General features: G+C 41.9%; 1 protein-coding gene across 2 annotated transcripts; it reads right to left on the bottom strand.

Moving 5' to 3' along the window:
* Positions 1-2563: 2563 nt before the first annotated feature.
* On the bottom strand, positions 2564-18471 carry LOC108873740 (uncharacterized). Of its 2 annotated transcripts, XR_007814554.1 has the most exons (7): positions 17804-18471; positions 15619-16161; positions 13382-13606; positions 12581-13283; positions 11914-11974; positions 11749-11819; positions 10028-10042 (listed from the first exon to the last, which is right to left on the bottom strand). XR_007814554.1 is itself a non-coding variant. In XM_018662023.2 (6 exons), exons 1-6 carry the CDS (start codon positions 12660-12662, stop codon positions 6930-6932), a joined length of 558 nt encoding a protein of 185 aa, XP_018517539.1. In that variant the 5' UTR covers positions 12663-12788; the 3' UTR covers positions 2564-6929. The 2 variants fall into 2 exon arrangements, 1 of the variants encoding a protein (XP_018517539.1); XM_018662023.2 differs by lacking the exons at positions 13382-13606; positions 15619-16161; positions 17804-18471 and adding exons at positions 2564-7026; positions 8698-8889 and having other exon boundaries at positions 9988-10042; positions 12581-12788.
* Positions 18472-19343: the final 872 nt, after the last annotated feature.

Here is a 19343-nt window from a genome sequence, read left to right as displayed (position 1 = left end):
TTTATACTCCACTAGTTACTAGTTACTTTTAAGAGTCACAACAGTAACATGCTGCTGACACACTGATGCTTCAGTATTAATCCTGTAATCATCTGTCAGTACTTTAATACTTCAACCACATTTTGCTGCTATCACTCATGTACTTTTACTTCAGTAGGATTTTCCTGCAGGATTTCGCTTGTAATGGAGTATTTTTACCTTACAGTAATGGTACTTGTTACTTGCAGTGGCTGTGAATACTTCCTCCCCCTCCCCCCTCCTCTCCTCCGGCCTGGTTCGGCTCCTCCATCTCTTCCTGTCACACGCAGCAGTATTGATTTTCAGTCCTGCAGAGCGCTAAGCAGCAGAGAGGCACTGGGTGTTGGCTAACACTGAGAGTAACACTGATCTGGGTTCAGCTCTCAGCTTCCTCCTCATGGTCTTATCGAGGATTAACATGTTGTTTATCATCTCCAACACACAGGTCAGGTTGATTTACCTCAACAGTTACTGGATGGATCATCATGGTCCTCAGAGGATGAATCCTAAAGACTTGGTTCTGGACAGGAGAAGAGAAGTGTATCTTCTTCCACCTTCTCCTTTAAAACCAAAATCCAAAATGTTTGCATGAGAGTCCATCGAGCAAAGTCGTCAAGTTGGTTGCTGAAGCTACGATACGATTGGCCAGTCTGCATTAAAGGGGCGGGGCTTAGTGAAGAGTGGGTTGCGAACGTTTATTTTTATTTAGTCTCATTTACACAAATTACATCTAAACAGCTGAGACAAGGTTCCTGCAGGTTAAATTAATTTAATACAACATAGAATAAATTTTAATGTATTTTTCACTGTAAAAAAAACAGTTAGCCTGTAGTTACGAAGTTTATTTAAATTTATGTCGCAATTTTGTCAACACTTCCCAGGTGTATATTTCAATACTTCCTTGTAATATAGTCAATAATTTAAGACTCAGATACAGAAAGAAAACAGATGAATAGATTAACCAATTAAAAATAATTATTTAATTTAGGTTAATTTAAGTCTTTACTCGATGTAGCAGTGAACAAACGAGACGCATCATGTTGATTAATGAGCTCTACAGGTGCTGGTAGGTGGATTTGTTACCTTTGTGTCCACCTGTTTCCAGTCTTTATGCTAAGCTAAGCTAAGCTAAGCTAAGCTAACCAGCTACAGCTTTATATTTACTGTGAAGACATGAGAGTGGAATCTTTTCTGTCTGACAGTGGGTGTCCTTCTCCCTCAGGCCTTGACCTTTGACCTTTTGACCAGGAGAAAACAGAGAGCGATGACCTCCTCCTCCTCCTCCTCCTCCTCCTCGTCTTAACTGACCTCTTCTTCACCTGCTCTCCTCTCTCTCACCTCTTTGTAACACTCTTTCCTGACCTCATTTTCTCCTCCTCCTCCTGTCACGTCTTATCTTCCTCTTCCTCCACATACCAGCTCTCCGTCCTCCCTCCTCCCTCCCTTCCCTTCCTCTCTCCCCCTTTTCCTCTCTTCTAATACCATTTGCTGAAATCTAATAATGACCTTTGTGTGCATGTGAGCCGGTGTTATTTCACCCTCCTCCTCCTCCTCCCGGCCTTCGCGCTACTCGATGATTCGCAGAGCCCCGAGCCTGCTCCCAGCCAATCGACAGGCCGCCTGCCTGCCGCCATGGAGACCCTACAACATGCCAGGTAACCGTGGCAACCGGCGAGGAGGGGACAGGACCCATGGCGATTGACACTTATCCTCCCACTCGTTTGGTGAGTGTGGTGAGTGACCTTCATCCCTGGTTTCTCTCGAAAAACGCCTCTGAAATTCAGTTTATTCTGTCGTTTCTGATCCAGAAACAGAGCCAGTTCGATGTCTGGATCTTTTCAGAACAGTCGCAGCGTTTTTTTATTGAGTGGAGGTTTTATGTCGGGTTAAAAAACAAAACACAACTGTCCTGTACAACCTCGGCATCAGTTCACAGATTAGACTCGTTTAACTCCCACTCCTGAGCTGTAACATGATCCTCCTGTTCTCAGGCCTGTGACTACATCTGAGTAAAGAAGCAGGGGCAGGGCCTGACTGAGGGGGGGCGCAGACCAACAACCCCCCCCACAGAGAAAAATGACCACAAGAGACTACAAAATGACAACAAAGTGATGCGTAACAACCATAAAAGATGCAACATGACAAGAAAATACACAAAAAGCTACAAGACACAAAAAAAAAAAAAAAAAAAAAAAAAAAAACAAAAAGACATAATGTGATACAAAATGATGCAAAAACACAAAGAACAAAAAAAGAGAATGATGCAAAATGACCACAAAGGACAGAAATGAACACAAACCACCAAAAAGAGACACAAAATGATGCAAAACAAGCACAAAAAAACACAAAACGAGCAGAGAATGATGCAAAATGAGCATAAAGAGGCAGAAAATGAACACAATGGAAAACAAAAGAGACACACAATGACCACAGAGAGACAAAGTAACACAAAATGACAACGACATACCTCTTACATGTCCTGCGTCCATCATGTACAAACCAAGAACCAGGACCCTTGTAAAGAAGACATGTGATCAGAGGTGAATCAGATGAAATTAAACTTTATTGATCATTGCAGCAGCAAACAGTAACAGGATACAGCAGATAGAAACAGAACAGAAAATAGATTTTAAGTAAATAACGTAAGACACAATCTGTGATGAAGGATTTTTGTATTTCATGCTCCTCTGTGTGGAAACAAAGTGTTAAAATGAAACGTGCAGGCAGAAAATCAGCTCTCCGGCTCTGCAGAGCCTAGCACCATTGATTGTAGATACATTTCATATTAAAACAACACGTGTGCAGGTTTTTCTTGAAGCTGCTCAGTTGTGGTTTGTGGGAGTTTCAGGTTAAGGTTTGTACAACGGTAAAATCGCTACAGGGCAACTCTGTTTCTTCGACCTGTCGCTACATGCGTTACCTCTACTGCACATGTTCAAATGTTAACTGACTAAGGAATATTTAAAAGGTTAGACTGCATCTTCAAAGTGGAAAAAACAGTAAAAAGTATGATTTTATCAAACCTTTATTTGTTGTAATGTGCAAATTAGTTTTCGAAAGTTTGCATTCACCTTCTTTGCTAGCAACAAACTCTCTAGTAAGGAAGCTAACACAATTTCTTTTAGCATTTTTAACATGATAATCAGACTTAACATCAAGTTCATATTCTCAGTTTGCAAGTGTTGGATTCGTCCTGTCAACGTTTTTTCAGTCAACATATAGGCTACGTTTTTTGATTTTTAAGTTGTAAGAAACATGTAGTTTTAAGCATTGTTATTTCTGTAAGATGACTTAAAACATCCTGAACAGTTGCACTGATTTCAGTCATGTTTGTAAGCATTTTCAGACCCATTTTCTTTGTTGTTGTTGTCTCTGTCACAGAAAGACGTCTTCATTGTGCTATACACAAGTTTTTGCTAACGCTACATAGCCAACGTTAGCATTAGCATGTTCACCATTAAACTTGCAAAATTTTAATGCAAAACATTAAAATTTCCTTTACTTGCTAAGGGCTGTGTCCAGAGGTGGAAAGCAACACTGATGTTAACTCTTGTTTTGCTACTATTTCTATCACTTTTCTTCTGCTGAAGTTAGCATGCTAGCATGCTAGCCCAAGCTTTGTGATAGTGAGTCACTGTAGTGTTCAGTCTTTCTCCAGTCCATCATGAGAGGATGAAGAAGTAGCACTGCCCAGAGGACATGTTCTGACCTCTTGTCTTGTAAACACAACAATGGCTGAAGCTCCTGGTGAGTACACAGCTGCCAATGCTAACATTGGCTAAGTAGCGATAGCAAAAATGTACAAATAGCACCTTTAACTTCCACCCTACAAACATTTTACAACAGTAGCTTCAATTGACTTCACAAATATGACTTATGTGCATGTGCAGGAGAGGTAATACAGCCTTGTCTGCAACAAAAGTTTTAATTCATTGTTTTCATTTATGTGATAGTACTGATTGAAATATTAATTTTAGGTAGTATATGATTGCCCACGAGAACAGGAAGTGTCATCAGACCTGCTGGATCTGTTGGTAATTTTGGATAAAACAATTATAGAGTACTGAAGCTTCAGGGAAACTGTTCGGCTGTGATTTTCAACTACTCCTCGATCGCTCTAAAAAACAAATGGTCCATATTTACTTTCACTGAACATTCTGGTTTTGTGAAGAGTTAACAAAAAGTAAAATATTCTAAAATGATTCTTTTCTTGTCTCAGCAAAACTACATATAGTGCAACTTTAAATTAAGACATTTCAGACTCTTAGGAGCCTCATGTAGTTACGTAAACACAAATACATTATCAATATACAACACAAATATTAGAAATATCATCACTGTCCACCAGAAACCTTGTATCCTTAAAAATCCCCAAAGAATAAAGAGACAGTAGTGAACTGAAGTGAAACCCTGTCTTATGCTGATTTATAACTATCTAACGATGATGAATAGAAATGTTAAAACTGTTTTAAAAAGACTGAACTGTAAGTTGTAGACGACCTCTGATGAGAAAAAATCCTAGTGAAGCTGCATCAACTTTCGAGAGTGAAAAACAGTTGTAGAAAATCTTCAAGTTTGGCACATCCAGCTCTTAGAACAAGTAAAACAAGATGGTAACAGCCCAAAAAAACAAGTCTCCATCTATTTCAACCAGTCATCAAGTGGGATGAGACAACAGGGTTTTTTTTACCTCTGTGGACGGAAATGTTAAGAGTTGGTCCGTTGGATGGATTGCCATAAAATTTATGGTCCTCAGAGGATGAATCCTACTGACTTCAGTGATCCTCTGATTTTTCCTCTAGCGCCAAATACCAGCAAAACTAAAGACAGTCCCATCATCCTTCAGATGTAGTTTGTGTTTAATGCTAATCAACAGGGCTGAACCAAACTCAGAATATTTCAGTCGAATCCTATTCAGCTGCTCAACACAAAGATCCGATGATTTGTTCTTGTTTTTCATTCAGACATAAAGTTGGCATCATCCTATCACACCATGGAGTGTCTCTCCTGCCGGGCTGCTGACAGCGTCGTCAGCCTGATTTAATTTGCCAAAACACCAGTAGTTTCTGCTGTAGCTGTGCAGAACATACCTGACACTGGAGCTGAGAGTATCGAGGTTGCTCTGACCTCCATTTCTATCAAGTCTCTCCTTTTTCCACAGTTAGTTTTGTGGTTCGGTCGTTTTAATTTAAGACTGTGGTTCCTGCACTGATCTGTGCAACGAGTCAAATCACGTTTTGTAAACTGAATCGGGATGTAGCTGCTCCACTGAGGCCGGTTGTGGACATATTTTTAGGATGTTTGTGGGACAGTTTGAGGTCCTGCTGGGGATGTTAGCACCACATCTGAGGAGGCAGAGGACCAACGACGAGGATCGACCCAGAGCCTCTGACAGTCTGTGTGATCGTGATGCCTTTACTCATGACGCGAAAACTCAGAAAAATCTGCCTCCTTTCACAAAAAAATGACAAATGACACACTCGAAACAAAATTTCTTTAAAAGCGGAATGTTTTTTTGGAAATCAGTGAAATTGTCTCAAATCTAATCTGAACAAAAGACTAAACGACTTGTTAACATACTTTAAATACATAACTCATCTTTACATTAAAGCGTCTCGTGGTTTTTTTTGTGCAAAATGAGCGCGACGGGAGGATTTTTAAGTCTCAGGGTTTCTGAGGGACGAGAGACAGGCAATAAATATGTCACACGGTTAAATAGCTAAGAGTTCAGTGATTATATGAGAGGCTAAAAGCAGGCAGGAATGCAGCAAAAATCACGAGCATGATGCAAAAGTTCAATAAATTCAAAACGTTCCTTATCTGTGTGTTTTTCAGTGCATTGAGCATTACAGTAGCTGTTTGACATTCTCATACATAGTGTTGAGTGACAGTACCTTGGATACATTACAGAGCTTTACATCCATCACTTTAACAGTCCAGAGGATGGATAGAAGAGGAGAGGGAGGAGAGGGAGGGGTTGAAAAGTAGGAGAGAAAAACATGGTGTGAAGGGAAAACAAAAGGAAATGAGGATAGAAGAGAAGGAGAGGAAACAAGGAGATGAGAGGAGAGGAGAGGAGGAGGCAAGGAAAGGAGGGAAGAGGAGGAAATGTGGAGAGGAGAGAGGGGGAGATATGACAAGGAAAGGAGAGGAAACAAGGAGAGGAGGTAAAGAGAAGGAAAAAGAGTAGCAGAGGAAAGGAGACAAGGAGAGGAGAGAACGAGAAAAAGAGAAAAGCAGGGAATGAGCTATGAGAAGAGGAGGAGAGGAAGGAGAGAGAAGAGGGAGAGGAGGGAGAAGGAGAAGAAAAAGAGACAAAGCGTTTTTATAAAGACGTCGTCAGACCAAGGTAACCGAGAAAGGAGTGTTTGTTGGAGGAAGACGAGGAGGAGGAGGAGGAGGAGGGTGAAGAAGGAGAGCGTGGTTTCAGAGAGATGAGTGTCGTGATGGGGAGGAGAGGAGACAAATCCCTCCACCCTGCCCGGTCAGAGAGCGAGGGATGAAGAGGAGGAAGAGAGGAGGAGGGTGCAGCAGTGTGTGCGTTGGCCGGCGTGTGCAGCCGCTGAACGTGTTTGTTTGAACGCTGATTGTCCCCGTGCACGTACGACCGGTGCGTGTGCACGTCGCCGGGCGCGTCCGCCGCCGCGTTCCCGTTGACGTGCGCGGCGGCGTGTTTGACCTTGCAGTGCAGGCGCAGACTGTCCCGCCGCTTGGCGCTGTAAGGGCAGAGGTCGCAGGTGAACGGCCGCTCCCCCGTGTGCACGCGAACGTGCTCCACCAGCTTGTTGGCTGTCCGCGTCAGGTGGCCGCACCGGTCGCACCGGTACTGGTTGCCTTGGCGATGACCCTGGAAGTGAACCAGCAGCTCCTGTTGCCCTGGAAACGACCTCTGGCAGATGCGGCAGCGATGCTCAGAGGTGCTCTTCTCTGGCTGGGTTGCCACGGCAACTGCCGGAGTGCTGCTGGAGGCGGCGGCGGCGGCGGCGGCAGGGAGGGGTGACGGGGCATCTGGGAGTCAGGAGGGGAGGGAGGGGTTAATGACACACACACACACATTACGTGACCACAAACACATGAAACAGAGAAATCACAACACAACAACACAACAAAACACACACTCAAAGATATGAAAGGAGAGAAATTCAGAAGAAAACACAAACAGAAAACACACACACACACACACACAGGACTGTTTTTACAACACTACACCTGCCCACGGTCCAATCCTTCACTTCACTCCCGCCAAGACAAAATATTTTCTCCTGGAGACGTGATGATCAGAGAGGAGGGTTAATTTAAAGGTATAATATGCAGGATTTTCCTATAAAACAATGAACAGACAAAAATAATCCTGAATCATCACTCAGGACCCACTATCAGTGCGTGGTGGAGCGCTGGGTTTTCTTTTCTTATTCTCTTATGTAGTGGTTGGACGGATAGTAATAACTCTATCTGCTTGTCAATTTGTGAATTATTGAAGAAAATACCTTCCAGGTCCAACTTGTCTGAGTTTCTCCTGTTTTCAACATGATGCAGTCAGATCTGAGTGTAGGTGTGTTTCTACATCCTGCATATCATACCTTTAACTTTATTGTGACAGAGCCATTCTTTACGTTACTACTAACATCTGTGCCTTCCCGTCTTTGAAAAATCAGAATGTCTACCAGCGTGCACAGCTCCTCATATTGCTACGATGAGGAGCTACAAACACTAAGAATTTAATAAAATGAAAGACAACTTCTGGACAATGGTGAGAATGTTTCTGCAGCCAAACACAGAACATGTTGGTCTCTCATTATTACGTTTCCAAAACTGAAGTCGGCAGTAAATCAACAAAAAAAAACCAAAAACAGTTTGATTGATATCTGCTGGCACACAGTGTGTGTCATTTCCTGTTTGTATAAAACCACAGTTGTTGTATTTTTTAATGCCAGAACTATTAATTATTAATATTAGCACATAAACAGTGTATGTTTAATGAGTCACAGTTGTTGTTACTGGGAGGATGATATCAAGGTTTTGGAAGCAGTTGGAGAGCTTGGATGATAAACATCAGTGAACTGGCTACCTGGACACAGTACAAACAGATAAAGTGCAACGGTAAATAACTGTATATTTACTTTTTTAAAAATGTATTAATATTTATTTCAGGTCAAGTAGCTGATGTATAGTACATCCAGTATGTTAGTCAGCTGTTGAAAAATGAAAAATACAAGGTTTTTTTAAATTGTTAAGTAAAGGAAAAGGGAATTATATTTTAAGAAAAACTGTAGTATCAAGAATTGGTAAAAATCACAAAAAGTTGTAATATTTTCAGAAAAAAGTTATATTTTAATTAAAATAGAAATTAAGAAAAGGTCGTAATATTTTGAAATTTATTTTGTATTTCTGAGAATTTCATTTTAAAATTTCATTTCAAAAAGTCATATTATTTCCAGATAAAGGCCAAAATAAGTCATAATATCATGACTAGTTATATAGTATTACTTAATATTCACTGTACATGCTTTCTTCCTACAACATTACGACTTTTTCTCAAAACTTTTTTCTTGAAAATGCCTTTTCCCTGTATGTTGTTTGCAGCTTTTTAAGAACCAAAAAATATCAATATATTTTTCATCAGATATTTCAACTCTTAACATAAACATACACATAAAATTAAAATGAAAACTATCCCACCTCATGTCTCTGATTCCCGTGTCGCCGTGTATGTGCGTGTCGACATGAGCCCTCATCTCCGCCTCCTGATTGGTCGAGTGGTCGCACACGCAGCAGTGCAGCGAGAAGGAGCCGTGCTCCCACTGGCGGTGTTCTGTCATGTGACTCTGGAAAAGGGCGCGTCCCTCCGTCTCAAACCCGCACACGTGACACCTGAAGGCGGGCACGAACGACACGAGAAGTGCAGTAACCATGGCAACAAGTAACAAGTAAGTTTGATCTTCTAAATATTTGTTGTACAACTACTGCTACTTCTAATACTTGTTTGAACTAATGAGTTTAACTTGATTCTAGAACATAACAGGTAGGGGCGCTGTTGTCAGCAGATTATTATTGTTACTTGTGAATTATTATTCCTTTGATGTTTGAAGCCTAAACACAATCTCCAGAAGTAAAAAGTTAATGTTATGATTTACTGACGGATTTTATGTTGGAGAATAAAACGTAAAAATGTCTTGAGCTTGTGTATAAAACCACAGACCTTATTTCAGACATTTAACCAAAAACACACTGACTTTGGGACGAGGGAACAGGAAGTGCTTACATGCTAACATGCTAATGTACTTCCTGGTTTTAGGACTCATTCCTGCAGCTCTCTATATCTATATGTGAAACAGAAATGGGCCCAGAGGGAATTGTGTTCATTTGGAGAAGAAGAAAAACTGACGACAGAGTGAAACCAAAAACTCTCTGTCCCAAACCTCATTCAAAACCACATCGATATTTCTGACAACACAAATTATTAAAAGTCCAGACAAGTCCAATTATTGCTAAACTTAGAGGATACTCATTTATCTTCGCATGTGGTTTGTAAACCTCTGAAAACACATTAACACTGCTGCAGAAAGACTGATGAAAGGGAAGTTCAATGAGAGATTGCACTGAGTTACAGAAGCCGGTGGAACCAAGTCTAGACAGGACGATACATCAGCTCTCTATATTTACAACTACAGATTTTTTACAGTGATTACAGGCAGAGAAGCCACATTTTCAACACTCTGCTGGTAAATAAAATGCAAAACGTGTGTGTGTGTATTCTTGTGCTTCTATCTTTATGAGGACTTATGTCATTATTTGACCTTGTGAGGTCATTTTGGCAAAGTGGGGACAATTTGTTCGGTCTTTATCTCTTAGAGGGTCATTTGATTGTTTTGGAGTTATGGAAGAATTAAGGTTGGGTTTGAGGCTATGTCAGTGAGGGTCCTCACAAGTAGCTGTACAAACTTGTGTGTGTGTGTGTGTGTGTGTTACCTGTAGAAGTAAGAGCAACCTGTGGTTTGATCTCTGCTGAGGCTGGTTTGTGTTTCTGTGAAGGAAAAAAAAGAAAGTGTGTTTATTATTCCACTAAGCGATTCATGAACTAAATCTTCTGCTGCCATATTTTTCTTTTTTTTATGTGCACTCCAAAATCTACTAATGATGAGTCCCTGTGGAAGTCATTATTGGTAGACTTCACTATGACTGTAGACCGTGAGTGTGTGTTTAGTCAGTTCACTTCAGTATCATCTCAGTATCATCTTTATTATAAACCCAAAGGGCAATCTGCTGGCAGCGTAAATCCATCACGCAGAAAAAAACAGTATACTGAAAGACAATCATTAAAAAGTAATAATAATAACAATGAGGCTGCATTAAAGACACTGCAGGCAAACTAAATGCTCAGATTCCCTAAAAGTGTTTATTTAATATTGTGAGTGCAATGGGGATAAAAGTAAAACTAATCTGAGGAAGCCTGTAGCAGCTACATAAAGGAAGAAACTGTAATCAGATTAATACAAAGGGTGACAATAATTAAAAAATAATGTCATGAACTCAGAAGTTTACCTCAGGTGCTTTACTTTAAATACACAACGTGGGAAAATATCTGCTGTATATCTTTTTCTGTCTCTAAGCAGTGTCACACCATGACATGTTGAGGAGTTAATGTTAAAGAAAAACTATGGAGCAACTGTCCACTAAAGCTCTTGTTTTTACCACTGACAGACTCACCTACTCACTTACCACTGACTCCATCAGTTAGTTAGTGCTATTGTGTGGTACTTTTATTTATGGAAAGGATCTGAATACTTCTTCCACCACCAGTAAATTAACTGTTTTTGTCAATAGAGTCTGGCATGGATATATAACGTACTATTTTTGGGAAGTACTGAGAAATACTGGTGAATATTCAAATTATTATTATTATTTTTTTTTTGCATTTTTCTAGAAATGATCTTTGTATGTGACTGAGAAATTGACAGGGCAGGGTCAAAATTCAACTGAATTTGCATTAAATATGGTTGTTTTAACCAAGATTATGCTGCAAGATTTTTTTTCCAACTACATTTAAGTTTCCTGTTATAGGCTAACCTGCAATTTTGCAAATTTCCTTCCTTTTCCGTCCTTTAATTCCCATATATTCCAGTTAATTTTCATTAATTTCCCATATATTCCCGATTAAATCTCATTAATTCCCATAAATTCCATTTAGTTCCCACAGAAAGTTTCCAACTTTGAAAATTCCCAGAATTTAGCAACCTTAGGAATAACTAATAATAATGTATGTTGATGAATGATGAATAACGTTGGATTACTGTTTCATTCGAACGCTGATTTAGACGTTGATTACCATGGCAACAGGCAAAGCTTCACGTCAGCCCCAGTTTAATGCTGAAGTATTCTGTGTTGGATCAGTGGCTCCGTTGTAACGTTGAGCCTGTTATCTCCTTTAATCCTTCCACTCTGACTGACGCTGTCATTTTTCATTATTACATATTACACTGGGATTGACGAGGCAGCAAATCAATGATAAGCATAACACACTGACTCAGTATATGAATAAGAAAGAAAAAAAACCACTCCCGTGAGACAGTTATCAACATTCAAAGATCTACGCCTCCTCAAGCAAACAAGAGCTGCTGACCGCTCCAACACAGAGTCTCTGTATTTTTATCTGAACACAGTGATGGTGATGTAGTTGTAGTTGTTGTATCGACTGTACGTCTTTGTCTTTGTGTGTGGACGGTAAATTACCAAGTGGAGTTTCCAGGGGGCTGAAGAGTGGAGAGGAGCGGAGAGGATCCACATTCACCTTCAGTATAGGACTGTAGGACATCACACAGGAACACAGAGGTCAGAGGTCAAAGGTCAAAGTGCCCACATGAGACTACCGATTGGTGACAGGAAGTGTGATGTTACCTGCTTCTGATGGGTGGAGTCGACCTCTCCACCTGATGACTGTTGGATTTACTGACCCTCTCTGAGGAAAGACACACAGAGTGTATAATATGGCGATCACAACAGCAACAAAACAAAAACAGTCAAAGCTAATTATTCATTTATGTTATTATAAAATCTTCTTTTGAAATTGTCCATTTTTATTTTTGTTAAAAAAGGATTTTACTATAACCTCTTTTAAACCGCAAGAGTTTAAATGTGTGGCTGCTATTTTCAAGCACAAATAAGGAAAAAAATCCAAATATTCTCTGATTCCAGCCTCTCAAATGAGAAATATAGTCAAATATCATTGTGATTTAAGTATTTTAGGGTTTGAACTTTTGTTGAATTAAACAATCATGGAATTAATGGAATATATGGAATAACAAGAGTTAATGTATTGTGTATATTACCAAATTCCCAGCTTAATTTACCATGGAATGTTTCTGGAAAGTTTCCAAAATATTTTACAGGAAATTTTCCACCCCTTTGTAACCCTACTGCTGATTAGTTGACAAAGTACATGTACGTTGTATTTCTTTTTTTCTCCTTTGTAATCTTAGTTTTTTTCCGGCTTCACATCACACACAGGACATTTTCTCCTGCTGGATCACAAGTCCTGAATCAGGAGTGTGAAAGAGTCTGTTACCTGAGAGCTGGTGCAGCAGCGTGGAGGCCAGGTTCACTGACATGTCCTGCCACAGCACGGCTCGGAGGCACTGGTCGTCCATCTTGGCTCCAAAGAAAAGCTGCTCCTCCGTCTTTCGCTCTGACAAAAACCTGGTCCGCCATTCTGGCCTCAGAGAGGAGCTGGTTCTCCATTTTGACTCCTGAAGGAAACTGGTCCTCCATCTTGACTCCAGAGAGAAACTTGTTGCTCATCTTTGCTCCGGAGAAAGGCCGCTCTGCAATTTTGGCTTTAAAGAGAAACTGGTCCTCCATCTTGGCTCCGGAGAGAAGCTGGTCTGCCATCTTGATCCCAGAGACGCCATTATCCTCCATTTTCACTCTAAACTGAAACTTGTTGGCTCCAGAGACGACACTATCACCTGTCTTTGAGCCAGACTGGCAGCCTCCAGTAAAAAATCTGTCTTCTATTTTAAGGCCAAGGAGACACGGCTCGGCCATTTTGGCTCCAGGGTGTAACTGCTCGGTCATCTTGTTGGCACTGAGACCCTGGTCTTCTGTTTTAACGGTGAAGAGATGGTGACTCGTCATCTTTGGGGAAGATGTGGTCATCTCATTTGTGGCTGGTCGATTGCGGATGAGGTCAGAGATGACCATGGTGTCGACCTCCATCGGCTCCTCTTCCTCTTTGACCCTGACGCCGTGACAGTTCACCTCCTGACGCTCTGATTGGTGGGAAATGTTAAATATGAAATGGATGGAAGCAGTCCAATGTATAATCCCTTAATTACTGATTAATTAATTTACTAAGTCTAAATCGTACCTGCCAGTTTCCTCAACAGGTCTGAAGCCAGTGTGTCCGTTGGGGCATTGCCATCCGGTGTGTGCGTGAGGGACGGCGGTTCAGGACTCGCCCCAGGGCCGTCCGGCGAGAGGGCGAGGCCGGGTTCGTCCTGCTGCCCGCCGCGCACCTCCAGCAGGGCTTCACGCCGCTGAGGTTCCGCCTCCGCTCGGCTCCCAGGATGCACCTGGGCCTTCTGGGTGGCCTCTGAGGAGAGAGAGAGTGTGTGATTAGATTCAAGTTAACTTTAAATAGATTACAGTAGAGTTCACATTACAGCCTCAAGAACTGCACTCAACTCACCATGAGAGGATGGGTTTGTATGTTACATGACCAAAAGTATGTGGACACTCAAACATTACACACATGTAGTATCTGAACATGCTAGTCCAAAAGCATCAGCATTAAGGACAGTCCTGAATCTTTAATTTGCCTGCTCGAGGTTCTCCACAAGTGGATCCAATGTCCAACTGGGTTTCATTTGTAGGTTCCTCTCGAAAACAAACTCACCAAGACACAGGACATCGAGAGGGGCAGCAATACTTAAGATACAGATGTCCGGTGATGAAAATCCTTCATCCAGTTTAAAGTTATAACGTTAGAAAAAGTGACAGGTGACGGCGACTTGAAACAGTGACACAGTAGTCAGCTGAAAATGTTTTAAGGTCTGGCCATCCGGCTGCCTGTGGCCCACAGACATGGACTCATTTCTACGTGACGCTTCAACAAGAAAAAGTCAAAAAAAGAAAACAGTGTATGCAACTGTTTTAACAAGACCAAAGATGGGGACTGACTTCACGTGGACCCATGCAGACTTGGAAACCATGAACTGGCCTCTACTCTGCTGCTACGTCAGCCTCCACTCTTCTGGTTTCAGTCCTTCCTCCAGATGTTGAACCTGGATTCACGGAGTAATGAATCAATATTTATCAGTACTTTTGCTTGAAATGCCCGTCCCTGGTCGGACAGCACTCCACTTAAATTGTTTATTCATGCACACTTTGGGCAGCCACACCTGTTACCAGTTTGCACACTGAAGAAGAAATGATGCAATGCATGAATAAGCAATTTAAGCTGAGTGCTGTCCCACATCTGATTCAGATTTTTGCCTCTGTGGGTTCAGCGCCTATCTATACAAACTAGGCTTGATTGTGTGGATTCATTAATCAGTAAATCCCTGCAGCCTGGTTAAAACTAAGGTGGAATTGTTTGGGAAGAACAGGCAGCACCAACATGGAAACATCATCCAGAAGGTAAAGCACAGTGGAGGGGGTATTATGATTTGGTTGCCATCATTGGTTTATCGAGTTTATCGAGGTATCTCACAGGATACTGTCAGGGTTCACCAGCTGGAGATGAGAAGAAGGTGGGTCGGGGTAATGACCCTAAACATGGAAGTAAATCTACAACAGAATGACTTCAAACAAAGGAAATCCACCTTTTGGACCTTAACCCAATAGAAACCCATTGACGGTCATCATAAACAGTTTGGGGAGTTTAGGTCAGTGGTTTGTATTCTTCCACACCGACGACGGCCATGACCATCTGTCCATCCATCGCAATATCTTAGGAATGTCTTCCATCCATCCATTTTCTTCTGCTTATCCAAGGTTGGGTTGTGGTTAGGGTTAGCACCAGGCTAAGCAGGGTATTCCAGGTGTCTCTCTCACCAGCACTGCTTTCAAGCTCTTCCTGGAGGATCCCAAGGCGGTCCCAGGCCAGCTCCCAGAGATATAATGCCTCCAGTGAGTTCTGGGTCTACCATGAAGTCTACTCCCTGTTGGACGTGCCCGGAAAAACCCCAAAGGAAAGGAAGGTGCCCAGGAGACATCATAAGCTTAAGCACATTGTATTCATCTGTACTTGTGACTTAGCTCAGGATCAGATCATATTTTATGATCAATTATGCCAGAAAACCATTGCATCAGAGGGTTATGGTTGTTTAGGTTGGACGACTCGTTTTTTCTTGCCACAGTTTCGTCCATTAATCATTCTCAAATGAAAGGATGCTTTTCTTTGTCGTAATTCATAGCTGACTTAATATTTTTGGATATTTTGACTTTTATTCGGACATAACAAGACATCTGAAGACATCACGATTGCAGAACTAATCGATTAATCAGAAAAATAAGCAGCAGATTAATCGATAATTAAAACAATCACGAGTTGCAGCTCTATGTGTTTACATATAGTGTGTCAGTGAACATACTGTGTGTTACCTGACAGCCTGATGAGGAGGTCGGACGCCATCTTGGTGCTGACATCGGGGCTGAACAAAGAGGTGGCTGCTGGGAAGGGACTCGAACCTGTGGCGTGCGTGTCCGGTGTGTGTTCAGCGTGTGTGTTGGACGCGCTCAGCGGTGCGAGCATCACCACCGCCGGTGTGTATCTTTGCGTGTATGTTTGCAGGGTGTGTGTGTTGTTTGGCTGCATCAGAGGGAGGCTGCAACACACTCGACCCACGCTTCATTTTCTGGTGTGTGTGTGTGTGTGTGTGTGTGTGTGTGTGTGTTTGTAAAAAAGAGAGGGAGTCAAAACTCAGAAGAGAGGAGGGCAAGAGAGAAGGAAGAGGAGGAAGAGGAGGAGGAGGAGGAGGAAGGCAGCGTTGCTAAAATAAGACGAGTGTGTTTTTTATCATATGGTAGTGAGGAGAGCATGATAGAGGGAAAAAGGGGGGAGATGGAGGTAAAGGAGAAACTGGAGACGGAGAAAACGAGGGAGGATTTGCTCTTCAGACTGAGCTGTTGCTGGCTCTCATTGACCTGAAAGAGAGAGAGAGAGAGAGAGAGGGAGAGATGGGTGGAGGGAAGGGAGGTGAAAGAGGGTAGAGGGAGGAGAGAAGATGATTGAGAGAGGAAGAGGGAGAGAAAAAGGAGGAAACAGAACCAGCGAGGACGAAGGGGCGAGAGAGGACAGAAGAGAATGGAGACAGAGAAAGGGAGGGAGGGGAAGATAAAGGGAGGAGGAGATGGAGAAGAAGAACAAGAAGAAAAAAGGAACATGAACAAAGTGAATCTTTGAATGAATAAATTATTGAATGGAAAAAGGCCCAATAATAAGGGGATAAATCATCCCCGTTATCGCCATGGTAACGGACCCTGCTGTGTTGTCTCCTGCCCTGACCTTCCCGCTGACAAAACAATCATCAATTATGATCAATAATCATCAATAATCATTTCCACCTGCTGCCAGCTGTTAGTCCTGATCACTTCTTGCCCTTGCATTGAAAACTATCTAATAATTAAGACGTCAGCCCACATATTTTGTGCTAAAATATATATAATAAAATGTTTTTGAAAAATCCTGCTGTGGTGTTACATAAAAAATAACAGACACCTGCTAAAAATAATTTATATTTAATATTCTATTTGACAAGAAATGTCCCCTGCTACTGTATCTGAATATAATTTGTATAAATAAAATTCATTTTTAAACATTCCAGCAGGTTGAAGTTGTAGAATAGAAAATTTAAACTGAATTTTAAAAATTATTCAGATTCATATTTGCAAATGTAAACATTTGATTCCTCCTGTTGTTACATTAGGTTAATAAAAAGAATTTAATTACACAAAAGGATGAATATTAAAGCTGCAGTTTTAGAGAATAAAAGATTAGTTGGTAATAAAAATTATTGTTAGTTGCAGCTCCAATAAATAAAACTAATTTCCAATAATATAGAAAATCAACAAAAAAAAATACATTTTAAAAATAACAATTTGATAAATGGAATTTAAAAATGTAATAAAATAAAATGAATAAAACCGACAGCCCTCATGGCCTCGGTTCACTCACTACCCTCGTCGACCCCGATTCGTTCAGCCTCCTGCCTCCGTCTCTAGGCGACACAGCACGGGCTCCTGCCGCCGCCGCATCCGACCGGGGAGCGAAAATTACCGGGCACCGGTTTTCTCCACCACCACCCCTCTCCTCCTCCTCTCCTCCCCTCTCCCCTCCCTCCTCCTCTCCCCCCGGTGTCGGTCGGTCGGTGTCAAAACCCCCGGAGCCCCGCCGTTAGCTAGTTATCTCTCCCTCCCCCTGCAACATGGCTGAACGGCGCTCAGACTCCCCGCCACACCGAGTCAGAAAGTCATCTCCCGGTGTGGGATGTCGGGGGGCTGCGAAGTCCCGCTTAACCGCCAATTTAGACATTTTTAACGGGTTTTTTTCCGCCTCTCTCCAGTCACCGGGAATGAGGGCAGGTGTCAGGAGCCCAGTCGCCCCCCCACCCCCCATACTCCCTCCCTCGCTCTCCTGCAACATGGCTGAACGGTAACCCGACCTCACAAGACCTCAAAAGTCATTTTCACGGGTCAGTTAGCATCGATAACCGGCCACCGTTAGCACTAACCCGTCACAGACGGGACACACGGTTCTCCACCAGCTCATCTTTCCTCCGTGACTTACCGGTACCGGGAGGGCAGGTGGTGGCGGCGGCGGAGGAGGAGGTGGTGGTGCAGCAGTCCGGGGCATAGCCTATATATAGACTATAGATTTCTTCCATGTTAAATTCCCTCCTCTTTTCTGACATTACGTCCTCGGTCGCTCCTCATTTACGGTGCGAAAGTAACAAGAAAAATGAAAACGGTCAGGATTCGATTCTTTCACGAGCCCGAGGATGACGGGTCGGTCACCGAGCAGGGCAGATGGAGGTTTCCGCCTCCTCTCTCTCTCTCTCTTTCTCTCTCTCTCCTTCTCTCCCTGTGTGTGTATGTGTGTGTGAGAGAGAGAGAGAGAAAGAGAGAGATGCAGTGTCTCTGTCCACGCGCCGGATCACAGCACAAGGGCAGGACATGGGTGAACCCCGGGCACACGCGCCCAAACCCACACACGCAGAGCTGACATCACAGATATATTAAACCCAGCTACATTTTAACGCTGATTCGGTTATATAAACGATCTGACCAACCAGTAGAATGTCATCATGTGACGTGCTGTTCAGGTAACAGGAATTACGCTTTGACTGACCACTGTGAAATACAGGCTGTATAGACTTCTGTAGACCGGAACATGGCCGGATTATCCGCACGAGGTTCCCCGGGCATAAAAATTTGTTGGGCCCCCACAGGGACCAAAACTAGAACTTCGGATTCAGGTTCTAAAAGTGGGAAACGCGTTTATGTCTCTGTGTTGCCATATAACAAAATCGAGTTGGAACAGATCTGAATTCTCATGATGTGTTTAGATAAAGACGGTAACTTTTTGAAAATAGTTGTATGTCCAATATCGGTTGTTTTAGGGGTGTTAACAAACACCAATTCCCATAAGCCCTGTAGATGTTAGCTAGCTAATCGGCTTGACAGAAGAGGCGACTCTGTGAGAAATCAAACTAGGTGTTCAAGCTTGTACGTGACGTCATTACTTCAGCTCTGTTTCAAAAAGTAGTGAGAACCTAGGAATTGTAATACATTAACATACAGTCATCGTATTAGTATAAATGAACAAGTACGAGTACAGTTGTAGTAAATGTAGTGGGAGCTAGTAGTAGTTTACTGCTACTAGTGGTTTAATGAAAAGTACTGATAAAAAAGTATAAGAAATAGTGGTGGTAATAGTAGAAGCAGTTCAAATATTGGTAGTAGTAGTAGAGGTTTAAGAAGTAGTAATAGTAGCAGTGATAATAATAAAAGAGAATCAAATGTATGAGTAGTACTAGTACTAGTTTAAGAAATAGTAGTGATATTAACAGTAATTGCAGCAAGTATTAACAGTAGTAAGAGCCCAGTAGTAATATAATGGAAGTATAATAGTAGTCAAAAAAACAGTAATAGTGGTTGTTAGTAGTAGAAGTAATAATAATATTAGTAGTAAAAGTATTAATATTAGCAGAAACAGTAGTAGTACAAGTTATTACTACCAGTATTGGATATAAACAGTGATGGTATTAGTAGAAATAGTAAAAGATGTATGAGTACAGTAAAATTACTTGGAAACAAGTAGTAGTAAG

Source organism: Lates calcarifer, linkage group LG14 (assembly GCF_001640805.2).
Source record: "Lates calcarifer isolate ASB-BC8 linkage group LG14, TLL_Latcal_v3, whole genome shotgun sequence".
NCBI classification, from domain to species: Eukaryota; Metazoa; Chordata; class Actinopteri; family Centropomidae; genus Lates; species Lates calcarifer.
This window is presented reverse-complemented; position numbering and strand designations above follow the sequence as displayed.

Excerpts from the sequence above, each read along its gene's own strand:
- LOC108873740 (XM_018662023.2), bottom strand. The coding sequence starts at position 12,662 with ATGGACGACCAGTGCCTCCGAGCCGTGCTGTGGCAGGACATGTCAGTG. Across the intron at positions 10,043-11,748 it reads CCCCCTGGAAACTCCACTTG|AAACACAAACCAGCCTCAGC; the intron begins GTAATTTACCGT and ends TTTCCTTCACAG. Across the intron at positions 7,027-8,697 it reads ACGGGAATCAGAGACATGAG|ATGCCCCGTCACCCCTCCCT; the intron begins GTGGGATAGTTT and ends CCTGACTCCCAG.